This window comes from Petromyzon marinus, chromosome 47, assembly GCF_048934315.1.
Source record: "Petromyzon marinus isolate PM22_M1 ecotype Great Lakes invasive population chromosome 47, UKy_Petmar_22M1.pri1.0, whole genome shotgun sequence".
Lineage (NCBI taxonomy): Eukaryota > Metazoa > Chordata > Hyperoartia > Petromyzontiformes > Petromyzontidae > Petromyzon > Petromyzon marinus.
Genome location: NC_133713.1, coordinates 4982086 through 4995386, shown reverse-complemented (window position 1 = coordinate 4995386; position 13301 = coordinate 4982086). Strand labels below are relative to the sequence as shown.

At 51.6% G+C, this 13301-nt stretch overlaps 1 protein-coding gene across 2 annotated transcripts in view; it reads right to left on the bottom strand.

Annotated features, from left to right (window-relative positions):
* Window positions 1-12715, bottom strand: part of LOC116952447 (interleukin-13 receptor subunit alpha-2-like) — a 36129-nt gene extending 23414 nt beyond the window's left edge. Inside the window, exon 1 of one of the 2 annotated variants that reach the window (XM_032971800.2) lies at window positions 12187-12715. Coding sequence is in view for 1 of the 2 variants with exons in the window: in XM_032971799.2 (XP_032827690.2) it covers window positions 371-432 (62 nt within the window). In the remaining variant the exon portion in view is untranslated. Of the gene's footprint in view, window positions 1-370; window positions 785-12186 lie in introns of those variants that run through there. The other variant, XM_032971799.2, reaches the window with a different exon arrangement.
* Window positions 12716-13301: the final 586 nt, after the last annotated feature.

The window sequence follows — 13301 nt, the reverse complement described above, 5'->3', positions numbered from 1 at the left end:
AGCAGACCTCGGCGTTGTCATGGAGTTCCTGAATGCCTCCGTCGTGCTGGGGAATAGAACCTCACCAGCACGCGCGAGCTGCCCACCCGGAGGGTAGGTAGGTAGACGAACCATGGCGCACCATCTCAGTCCGCCGTCGGGTGGAGGTCGTGCGAGGAGATTTAATAAACTCGCCCCCAGGCGATTCCAATACAGCGCTCGCTGTGACAATGGGCACCCTTCACTATCATGTGCACTGGACACAGAGCCGCCCCTACGCTATGGCGAATCGAGGAGACCGCACCGGGGCCCCCGCACTATGGGGCGGGGGGGGGGGTGGTGGTTTGGGGGGGGGGCCGCGATTCGAAGTCACGGCGTCAGATGGAGTTACCTGCGATTTGCTTTGAAGGCGTCGATGGGGCCACGAGGTGGGATTCGCCCCGGGGCCCCCATCCACTGGACGGCTCTGACTGTCCACGTACGGCAAGGGAATCTCTCGACATAAACTCGCGTCACTTCTGCGGTTGTGTCGCGAGAAACTGTGAATCCACGACAAGGTGCGTCAACTATATGAAGCCTCGCGCACGTGCAGGTCACCGTGCTATAAACTAAAATCCGAGTCCAAAGCGCCTAACGTCGGTTGCCACTCAAGGTCAGCGGTCGTCCCGTGCTCGAGTCCTTGCTTCAAGGGGCCGTCCATAAATGACGTCACGTGATTTTGGAAGATTTTAGAACCCCCCCCCCCTCCTCGTCACACGGCGTCACAAAAATTCAGACTCCCCCCCCGCCGCCCCCTCAAATATGACGTCACAAAGCTCTGCCCCCCCCCCCCCCAAAAATCGCTTTAAACTATTGTCATTGTAGTTGCGTATTTAACGTGGAGCTGCACTCTGATGTTGTAGGAGAAAACATTTATTAAAAAGTCTATTTAATTAAGTAGAACGTGTCGTCTATATTTATTTAAAGTTGCGCATTTTGATGTGACGTCACATTTCTCAAACCCCCCCACCCCCCTCGTCTCACATCGTCACAAATGTCTGACCCCCACCCCCCCCACCACCACCTAGGTGTGTGACGTCATTTATGGACGGCCCCCAAGTTGCTTCTTGGGGTTTGGCCGTGGGTGAGGGAGCCGTGGTGGCAGTCGGCATAACTGCAGCAGCAATAGCCCCGGAGGATCCCTCCTCCCTCGGCAGCCCAAGAGGCCACCGCGAATCAGATCCTAACAAACATAAAACATTACTAACATGAAAACAAATAAAGCTCTCTCATCACTGCCCAGCTTCCACCACACACAGCTCGTCAGCGAGCCAACCACCACCACTGCCCGGCTTCCACAACACACAGCTCGTCAGCGAGCCAACCACCCCCACTGCCCGGCTTCCACAACACACAGCTCATCAGCGAGCCAACCACCACCACTGCCCGGCTTCCACAACACACAGCTCATCAGCGAGCCAACCACCACCACTGCCCGGCTTCCACAACACACAGCTCATCAGCGAGCCAACCACCACCACTGCCCGGCTTCCACAACACACAGCTCATCAGCGAGCCAACCACCACCACTGCCCGGCTTCCACAACACACAGCTCATCAGCGAGCCAACCACCACCACTGCCCGGCTTCCACAACACACAGCTCATCAGCGAAGCCAACCACCACCACTGCCCGGCTTCCACAACACACAGCTCATCAGCGAGCCAACCACCCCCACTGCCGGGCTTCCACAACGCACAGCTCATCAGCGAGCCAACCACCACCACTGCCCGGCTTCCACAACACACAGCTCATCAGCGAAGCCAACCACCACCACTGCCCGGCTTCCACAACACACAGCTCATCAGCGAGCCAACCACCCCCACTGCCGGGCTTCCACAACGCACACATTTCCCTCATCTCACCGCCTATGTCGTCTCACGTGGAGTTTGTTAATTGAAAAATGGGGGCCTCCGCCCCCCCCCCCGCCACCTCCCAAAGCAGTCATCGCTACTCGCGGTGTAAATGTGTAGCAAGCGTGGCTACGTCAACGGGTACGCGTTCGCCATCACTTTGCCTTTCCGCGTTCCATCGTAACGTAATGGCGTTGTAGCATCAATGACAAAGCATAACAGTCGCCGTAAAGAAAAGCCGAGCCAAGGAAATCCTCTCCACCGCTCCAAGTGTCTTATTATGATCATACTGACTGTGCTTGTTTAACCAGGAAGGCCTCTCTGAGTCTAAAGCGTCACTGTCAGGAGGGTCGGCGCCTTGTTTTCTCGGGAGAGCGGGGGGCGATGTTACCGTGTGGAGTGCCATTTACATGGTGTGGGGTTTCCTATGGAGGAAACCGGAGAACGCAGAGAGGAAACCCATGCAAAACAGGGGAGTGAGAGCATGCAAGATCCACTCACACTGTAGAACAGGGGGAGAACACAGAAACTCTACACACTCACACTCTGCAGAACGGGGGGAGATCATACAAACTCCACTCACACTGCAGAACAGAGGGAGAACACACAAACTCCACTCACTCACTCTGTAGAATAGGGGGAGATCACACAAACTCCACTCTCTCACACTGCAGAACAGAGGGAGATCACAGAAACTCCACTCACTCACTCTGTAGAACAGAGGGAGAACACACAAACTCCACTCTCTCACACTGCAGAACAGGGGGAGATCACACAAACTCCACTCACTCACTCTGTAGAACAGGGGGAGATCATACAAACTCCACTCACACTGCAGAACAGAGGGAGAACACACAAACTCCACTCACTCTGTAGAACAGGGGGAGATCACACAAACTCCACTCACTCTGTAGAACAGGGGGAGATCACACAAACTCCACTCACTCACTGTAGGACAGGGGGAGATCACACAAACTCCACTCACTCTGCAGAACAGGGAGAGAACACACAAACTCCACTCACTCTGCAGAACAGGGGGAGAACATACAAACTCCACTCACTCACTCTGTAGAACATGGGAGATCACACAAACTCCACTCACTCACTCTGTAGAAGAGAGGGAGAACACACAAACTCCACTCTCACACTCTGTAGAACAGAGGGAGAACACACAAACTCCACTCTCACACTCTGTAGAACAGAGGGAGAACACACAAACTCCACTCACTCACTCTGCAGAACAGGGGGAGATCACACAAACTCCACTCACTCACTCTGTAGAACAGGGGGAGATCACACAAACTCCACTCACTCACTCTGTAGAACAGGGGGAGATCACACAAACTCCACTCACTCACACTGTAGAACAGGGGGAGAACACACAAACTCCACTCACTCTGCAGAACAGGGGGAGAACACACAAACTCCACTCACTCTGTAGAACAGGGGGAGAACACACAAACTCCACTCACTCACTCTGTAGAACAGGGGGAGATCACACAAACTCCACTCACTCACTCTGTAGAACAGGGGGAGATCACACAAACTCCACTCACTCACACTGTAGAACAGGGGGAGAACACACAAACTCCACTCACTCTGCAGAACAGGGGGAGATCACACAAACTCCACTCACTCTGCAGAACAGGGGGAGAACACACAAACTCCACTCACTCACTCTGCAGAACAGGGGGAGATCACACAAACTCCACTCACTCACTCTGTAGAACAGGGGGAGATCACACAAACTCCACTCACTCACACTGTAGAACAGGGGGAGAACACACAAACTCCACTCACTCTGCAGAACAGGGGGAGAACACACAAACTCCACTCACTCTGTAGAACAGGGGGAGAACACACAAACTCCACTCACTCACTCTGTAGAACAGGGGGAGATCACACAAACTCCACTCACTCACACTGTAGAACAGGGGGAGAACACACAAACTCCACTCACTCTGCAGAACAGGGGGAGATCACACAAACTCCACTCACTCTGCAGAACAGGGGGAGAACACACAAACTCCACTCACTCACTCTGTAGAACAGAGGGAGAACACACAAACTCCACTCACTCACTCTGTAGAACAGAGGGAGAACACACAAACTCCACTCTCACACTCTGTAGAACAGAGGGAGAACACACAAACTCCACTCACTCACTCTGCAGAACAGGGGGAGATCACACAAACTCCACTCACTCACTCTGTAGAACAGGGGGAGATCACACAAACTCCACTCACTCACTCTGTAGAACAGGGGGAGATCACACAAACTCCACTCACTCACACTGTAGAACAGGGGGAGAACACACAAACTCCACTCACTCTGCAGAACAGGGGGAGAACACACAAACTCCACTCACTCTGTAGAACAGGGGGAGAACACACAAACTCCACTCACTCACTCTGTAGAACAGGGGGAGATCACACAAACTCCACTCACTCACTCTGTAGAACAGGGGGAGATCACACAAACTCCACTCACTCACACTGTAGAACAGGGGGAGAACACACAAACTCCACTCACTCTGCAGAACAGGGGGAGATCACACAAACTCCACTCACTCTGCAGAACAGGGGGAGAACACACAAACTCCACTCACTCACTCTGCAGAACAGGGGGAGATCACACAAACTCCACTCACTCACTCTGTAGAACAGGGGGAGATCACACAAACTCCACTCACTCACACTGTAGAACAGGGGGAGAACACACAAACTCCACTCACTCTGCAGAACAGGGGGAGAACACACAAACTCCACTCACTCTGTAGAACAGGGGGAGAACACACAAACTCCACTCACTCACTCTGTAGAACAGGGGGAGATCACACAAACTCCACTCACTCACTCTGTAGAACAGGGGGAGATCACACAAACTCCACTCACTCACACTGTAGAACAGGGGGAGAACACACAAACTCCACTCACTCTGCAGAACAGGGGGAGATCACACAAACTCCACTCACTCTGCAGAACAGGGGGAGAACACACAAACTCCACTCACTCACTCTGTAGAACAGGAGATCACACAAACTTCACTCACTCTGCAGAACAGGGGGAGAACACACAAACTCCACTCACTCTGCAGAACAGGGGGAGAACACACAAACTCCACTCACTCACTCTGTAGAACAGGAGGAGATCACACAAACTCCACTCACTCTGTAGAACAGAGGGAGATCACACAAACTCCACTCACTCACTCTGTAGGACAGGGGGAGATCACACAAACTCCACTCACTCTGCAAAACAGGGGGAGATCACACAAACTCCACTCACTCTGTAGGACAGGGGGAGAACACTCAAACTCCACTCACTCACACTGCAGAACAGGGGGAGAACACACAAACTCCACTCACTCTGTAGAACAGGGGGAGATCACACAAACTCCACTCACTCACCCTGTAGAACAGGGGGAGTTCACACAAACTCCACTCACTCACTCTGTAGAACAGGGGGAGATCACACAAACTCCACTCACTCTGCAAAACAGGGGGAGAACACACAAACTCCACTCACTCACTCTGTAGAACAGGGGGAGATCACACAAACTCCACTCACTCACTCTGTAGAACAGGAGGAGATCACACAAACTCCACTCACTCTGTAGAACAGAGGGAGATCACACAAACTCCACTCACTCACTCTGTAGGACAGGGGGAGATCACACAAACTCCACTCACTCTGCAGAACAGGGGGAGATCACACAAACTCCACTCACTCACACTGCAGAACAGGGGGAGAACACACAAACTCCACTCACTCTGTAGAACAGGGGGAGAACACACAAACTCCACTCACTCACTCTGCAGAACAGGGGAAGATCACACAAACTCCACTCACTCACTCTGTAGAACAGGGGGAGATCACACAAACTCCACTCACTCACTCTGTAGAACAGGGGGAGATCACACAAACTCCACTCACTCACACTGTAGAACAGGGGGAGAACACACAAACTCCACTCACTCTGCAGAACAGGGGGAGAACACACAAACTCCACTCACTCTGTAGAACAGGGGGAGATCACACACACTCCACTCACTCTGCAGAACAGGGGGAGAACACACAAACTCCACTCACTCTGTAGAACAGGGGGAGATCACACAAACTCCACTCACTCACTCTGTAGAACAGGAGGAGATCACACAAACTCCACTCACTCTGCAGAACAGGGGGAGAACACACAAACTCCACTCACTCTGTAGAACAGGAGGAGATCACACAAACTCCACTCACTCTGTAGAACAGAGGGAGATCACACAAACTCCACACACTCACTCTGTAGAACAGGGGGAGATCACACAAACCCCACTCACTCACACTGCAGAACAGGGGGAGAACATACGAACTCCACTCACTCACTCTGTAGAACAGGGGGAGATCACACAAACTCCACTCACTCACTCTGTAGAACAGGGGGAGATCACACAAACTCCACTCACTCACTCTGCATAACAGAGGGAGAACACGCAAACGCCACTCACTTACTCTGCAGAACAGGGGGAGAACACACAAACTCCACTCACTCACTCTGTAGAACAGGGGGAGATCACACAAACTCCACTCACTCACTCTGTAGAACAGGGGGAGATCACACAAACCCCACTCACTCACTCTGCATAACAGAGGGAGAACACACAAACTCCACTCACTTACTCTGCAGAACAGGGGGAGAACACATACAAATGTTTGTAGACCCCTTCATTTCATGTCCTCGCCTTCCATACTCCAGGTAACTTATGTCACGTATGTGTATAAAGATATTTAGGCTCGCTGGTCTCGTCATGAATCTGCAATGAAAAAGCACCAAGGGAGGCAGCTATCACATCTGCCTCACTGAGGGGGACGTGTCTAACACGCCCACCTCAGTGAGGACACGCCCCCTCAGTGAGGCCACGCCCCCTCAGTGAGGACACGCCCCCCTCAGTGTGTGAATCTGGCTCTGACACTAGCCACTGCCTCCCCAGCCATTGACCTCACCCCGCACGTCACTGTTGTGTAGTTGTGTAGTGGTGTTGTGTAGTCATGGTGTTGTGTAGTCATGGTGTTGTGTAGTGGTGTTGTGTAGTCATGGTGTTGTCTAGTGGTGGTGTTGTGTAGTGATGGTGTTGTGTAGTGGTGTTGTGTAGTGGTGGTGTTATGGAGTAGTGGTGTTGTGTAGTGGTGGTGTTGTGTATTGGTGTAGTGGTGGTGTTGTGTAGTGGTGGTGTTGTGTAGTGGTGTTGTGTAGTGGTGGTGCTGTGTAGTGGTGGTGTTGTATAGTCATGGTGTAGTGGTGGTGTTGTGTAGTCAAGGTGTAGTGTAGTGGTGTTGTGTAGTGGTGGTGTTGTGTAGTAGTGGTGTTATGTATTGGTGTTGTGTAGTGGTGGTGTTGTGTAGTGGTGTTGTGGTGATGTTGTGTAGTGGTGGTGTAGTGGTGGTGTTTTGTAGTAGTGGTGTTGTGTAGTGGTGTTGTGTAGTCATGGTCTTGTGTAGTGGTGTTGTGGTGATGTTGTGTAGTGGTGGTGTAGTGGTGGTGTTGTATAATCATGGTGTTGTGTAGTGGTGGTGTTGTATAGTCATGGTGTTGTGTAGTGGTGGTGTTGTGTAGTAGTGGTGTGTAGTGGTGGTGTTGTATAGTCATGGTGTAGTGGTGGTGTAGTGGTGGTGTTATGTAGTAGTGGTGTTGTGTAGTGATGGTGTAGTGTAGTGGTGGTGTTGTATAGTCATGGTGTAGTGGTGGTGTAGTGGTGGTGTTGTGTAGTCATGGTGTAGTGTAGTGGTGTTGTGTAGTGGTGGTGTTGTGTAGTAGTGGTGTTGTGTAGTGGTGGTGTAGTGGTGGTGTTGTGTAGTAGTGGTGTTGTGTAGTCATGGTGTAGTGTAGTGGTGTTGTGTAGTGGTGGTGGTGTGTAGTAGTGGTGTTGTGTAGTGGCGTTGTATAGTGGTGGTGTTTTGTAGTGGTGTTATGTATTGGTGGTGTTGTGTAGTGGTGTTGTGGTCGTGTTGTGTAGTTATGGTGTTGTGTAGTGGTGGTGTTGTGTAGTTGTCAGTTTAACACGTAGGCTTTCGCGACCAATATTATTCATAATAAAGGTTTTTGGGTTAGATCGCGTTATTTATAAATATGTCGTAACCCTCCACCACCCGGCACGGCCAATCAGCAAAAAAAAGTGTCACGTTGACATCGGGCAATTCTGGTGAATTGCCCGATGATGCTGGATGTGATTACCAGCGAAATGTCGCACTCAAACTGTAAATGTTGTGGATTCACTCTTCAACACACCGGTGGGCTAAAGTAGTGAACTATTTGTCTTTTGTCAACGTGACACTTTTTTGCTGATTGGCCGTGTCGGGTGGTGGAGGGTTACGACACATTTATATATAACGCGATCTAACCCAAAAACCTTTATTATTTGTGTAGTGGTGTTGTGTAGTGGTGTTGTGGTGGTGTTGTGTAGTGGTGGTGTAGTGGTGGTGTTGTGTAGTGGTGGTGTTGTTGTATAGTCATGGTGTAGTGTAGTGGTGTTGTGTAGTGGTGTAGTGTAGTGGTGGTGTAGTGGTGTTGTGTAGTGGTGGTGTTGTGTAGTGGTGGTGTTGTGTAGTGGTGTTGTGTAGTGGTGTAGTGGTGGTGTTGTGTAGTGGTGATGTTGTGTAGTGGTGTTATGTAGTGGTGGTGTGTAGTGGTGGTGTTGTGTAGTGGTGGTGTTGTGTAGTGGTGTTGTATAGTCATAGTGTAGTGGTGTTGTTGCGTAGTGGTGGTGTAGTGGTGGTATTGTGTAGTGGTGTTGTGTAGTGGTGTTGTTGTATCGTCATGGTGTAGTGGTGGTGTTGTGTAGTGGTGTTGTTGTATCGTCATGGTGTAGTGGTGTAGTAATGGTGGTGTTGTATAGTCATAGTGTAGTGGTGGTGTTGTGTAGTGGTGGTATTGTGTAGTGGTGTTGTGTAGTCGTGGTGTTGTATAGTCATAGTGTAGTGGTGGTGTTGTTGTGTAGTGGTGGTGTAGTGGTGGTATTGTGTAGTGGTATTGTGTAGTGGTGTTGTTGTATCGTCATGGTGTAGTGGTGGTGTAGTGGTGGTGTTGTATAGTCATAGTGGTGGTGTTGTGTAGTGGTGGTTTTGTGTAGTCGTGTTGTTGTATCGTCATGGTGTAGTGGTGGTGTAGTGGTGTAGTAGTGGTGGTGTAGTCATGGTATTGTTGGTGTTGTTGTATCGTCCAGTGTCGCTCTCCGGCCACGGCGTTGGACCGCCCCGGCCGCCTGTTGCAGCTGATAACAGCGACGTGATGTGGGCAGCTCGCACACGCAAAGCTCCCCCACCGTCTAGCCTGCATGGGCTCTTGGGGCAAGGCTGCTGTTAGCGAGCACCTATTAGCGCCAATACTACGACCGACCGCCTTTGTCCCCCCCCCCCCCCCGGGAATGTTTACATACCGAAACAGGTTTCTCATTTTTTAAGGAGTCGACCTATATGGGAGGTCCAGGATCGGTTCAGATTTACAGGTAGTCCCCGACTTACGATATTTTCGACTTACGATGGGGTCGCCGTAACGCATCTCCATCGTAAGTCGGGGACTACCAGTATTCGCCACTTAGTTATTGGGCGTGAGCTGGAATGGAAATCATGTGCGCCTGGGTCACGGTGCGCTAACCACCACACTACCGATACACACACACACTGCCGGATGATCCTCGTAGCAAAAGTAGCTACACGTGTGGCAGCCGCACGTGTGGCAGCTACGGGCCCCGCAATTTCAAGGGCCTCGCGCTAAACGCTTTCAAGCTATCAATTCCGGTTCAGTGATTCTGCACTTGCTCTATTACTATAGTACTATACTGCCTTCAACTTTTATGAACGACCGGGTGTTTAAGGTTAGCGAACTGTTGTATTATCTGGCCGTATAGCAAATTAGAAAATACGATTACATTACTATGCAAATGTAACATTTGTGTTTTAATATTTGTGGTTTTTTTTATTTAGGGCCCCTTTATAATAATATTTGCTACAGCCCCCGCATTAGCTTAATCTGGCATTGGCTACACACACGTACAACAACGGCAATGTTCCCCGTACAGACGTACAAACATCGGCAAAAGAGAGACAAAGACGGCCGGGCATTGTGCTGGCCACACACCGCCTCGCGTCGGCTTTAATAGGTGCTCGCTAATAACAACCCTGCCCCAAGGAGTCTGTTTAGGCTGTCCCGGGACTAGAACGGGGACGATAACTTTGGACCGCCGACTTAGTGGCACAGCGCACTAACCCCCACGCCACCGTTCCCCACACGCACTCACCTGGACTCACTCACCTGAGCACACTCACTCACCTGGGCACACTCACTGACTCACCTGGGCACACTCACTGACTCACCTGGACACACTCACGCACTCACTCACTCACCTGGACTCACTCACTCACCTGGACACACACACTCACCTGGATACACTCACTCACTCCCCTGGACACACTCACACACTCACCTGGACTCACTCACCTGGGCACACTCACGCACTCACTCACCTGGACACACACACTCACGCACTCACTCACCTGGGCACACTCACTCACCTGGACACACTCACTCACTCACCTGGACACACTCACGCACTCAACTGGACACACTCACTCACTCACCTGGGCACACTCACTCACCTGGACACACTCACTCACCTGGACACACTCACTCACTCACCTGGACACACTCACTCACCTGGACACACTCACTCACCTGGGCACACTCACGCACTCACTCACTCACCTGGGCACACTCACTCACTCACCTGGGCACACTCACCTGGACACACTCACTCACTCACCTGGACACACTTACTCACTCACCTGGACACACTCACCTGGACACACACACTCACTCACGTGGACACACACACTCACTCACCTGGACACACACACTCACTCACCTGGACACACTCACTCACCTGGGCACACTCACTCACCTGGACACACACACTCACTCACCTGGACACACTCACTCACTCACCTGGACACACTCACTCACCTGGGCACACTCACTCACTCACCTGGACACACTCACTCACCTGGACACATTCACTCACTCACCTGGACACACTCACTCACTCAAATGGACACACTCACACACTCACCTGGACACAAGCACTCACTCACCTGGGCACAAGCATTCACCTGGACAAACACCTGTACGGGGGGTGGGGGGAATAGCAACAAGGACAAAGCTGCCCCGTGTAGTCTTTAACAGTCTATAGGGGCAAGTGCTAGTTAGCGAGCTCCATTAGACCGACACGGCACACAATAGGGGGTGGGTGGCCGGCACGACGCCCGGCCGCCTTTGTCTCCCCAGTGGCGATGTCTACACAGCAGGGTGCTCGTTTGAGTCGGCCTAGGAGAGGCCCAGACACGGAGCGGTGGTGGCAGGGCTGGGTAGTGGTGGTGGTGTAGCGTAGTGAGTGGTTGTTGTGTAAGGTGGTGGTAGTGGTGGTGGTGTAGCGTAGTGAGTGGTTGTTGTGTAAGGTGGTGGTAGTGGTGTAGCGTAGTGAGTGGTTGTTGTGTAAGGTGGTGGTAGTGGTGGTGGTGTAGCGTAGTGAGTGGTTGTTGTGTAAGGTGGTGGTAGTGTCGCGTAGTGAGTGGTTGTTGTAAGGTGGTGGTTGTTGTGTAAGGTGGTGGTAGTGGTGGTGGTGTAGCGTAGTGAGTGGTTGTTGTGTAAGGTGGTGGTAGTGGCGGTGGTGTAGCGTAGTGAGTGATTGTTGTGTAAGGTGGTGGTAGTGGCGGTGGTGGTGTAGCGTAGTGAGTGGTTGTTGTGTAAGGTGGTGGTAGTGGTGGTGGTGTAGCGTAGTGAGTGGTTGTTGTGTAAGGTGGTGGTAGTGTAGCGTATTGAGTGGTTGTTGTGTAAGGTGGTGGTAGTGGTGGTGGTGTAGCGTAGTGAGTGGTTGTTGTGTAAGGTGGTGGTAGTGTAGCGTATTGAGTGGTTGTTGTGTAAGGTGGTGGTAGTGGTGGTGGTGGTGTAGCGTAGTGAGTGGTTGTTGTGTAAGGTGGTGGTAGTGGTTGTTGTGTGTGGTGGTGTTGTAGCGTAGTGAGTGGTTGTTGTGTAGCGTGGTGGTGATTGTTGTGTAGCGTGGTGGTGGTTGTTGTAAGGTGGTGGTGGTTGTTGTGTAAGGTGGTGGTGGTTGTTGTGTAAGGTGGTGGTGGTAGTGGTGTAGTGTAGTGAGTAGTTGTTGTGTAAGGTGGTGGTAGTGGTGGTGGTGCTGGTGTAGTGTAGTGAGTGGTTGTTGTGTAAGGTAGTGGTAGTTGTGTAAGGTAGTGGTGCTGGTGGTAGCGTAGTGAGTGGTACTCACACTCGGGGTGAATATTTTGCTGTTTTTTTCCTGGATTTTCTGTTTGCACAGTCACGTAGTCACTTTAAGATGTTTTTTCCTTGTTCATGTTTTTTGTTTGTTGTGGTTGCACCCGATTCAAGAGCCGAATGGCTCACAGGGCTATACCTAAATAAATGAAACTGAAACTGACACACGTCAGTGCCTAGGAGGAGGGGGTGGGGGATGACCCCAGCCGGTTGACCCCCTCGTAGCGAAGCGACAGATTCACACTCGCAGCAGCTACAGCTACAGCAGCAGCTACAGCTACAGCTGCTACAACTACAGCAGCAGCTACAGCTACAGCAGCAGCTACAGCTACAGCAGCAGCTACAGCTACAGCAGCAGCTACAGCTACAGCAGCAGCTACAGCTACAGCCCCAGCAGCTACAGCCCCAGCAGCCCCAGCAGCAGCAGCTGCGGAGACTCCATCAGTGGTGGGGCTGTCGCGGTGAAGTGGGAACGAGACGCGAGAGGGGCGAGGGGTGGAGGTGGCGGGGGGGGCAGACGCCGATTCCAGAAGAGGAAGTGAAAGCTTCGCCAGGGAGGGGGTGGAGGGAGGAGGGAGGGGGTGGAGGGGTGGAGAGGGAGGGGGTGGAGGGGTGGAGAGGGAGGGGGTGGAGGGGGGGAGGGAGGAGGAGAGGAAGGGGAGGGAGCCACCCGCCTCTCACGACTCAGCCAGGTGCTGCTGCTGGTACAGTGAGGGGAAAAAAAGTATTTGATCCCCTGCTGATTTTGTACGTTTGCCCACTGACAAAGAAATGATCAGTCTATAATTTTAATGGTAGGCTTATTTGAACAGTGAGACAGAATAACAACAACATCCAGAAAAACGCATGTCAAAAATGTTATAAATTGATTTGCATTTTAATGAGGGAAATAAGTATTTGACCCCCTCTCAATGAGAAAGATTTCTGGCTCCCAGGTGTCTTTTATACAGGTAACGAGCTGAGATTAAGAGCACACTCTTAAAGGGAGTGCTCCTAATCTCAGCTTGTTACCTGTATAAAAGATACCTGTCCACAGAAGCAATCAATCAGATTCCAAACTCTCCACCATGGCCAAGACCAAAGAGCTCTCCAAGGATGTCAGGGACA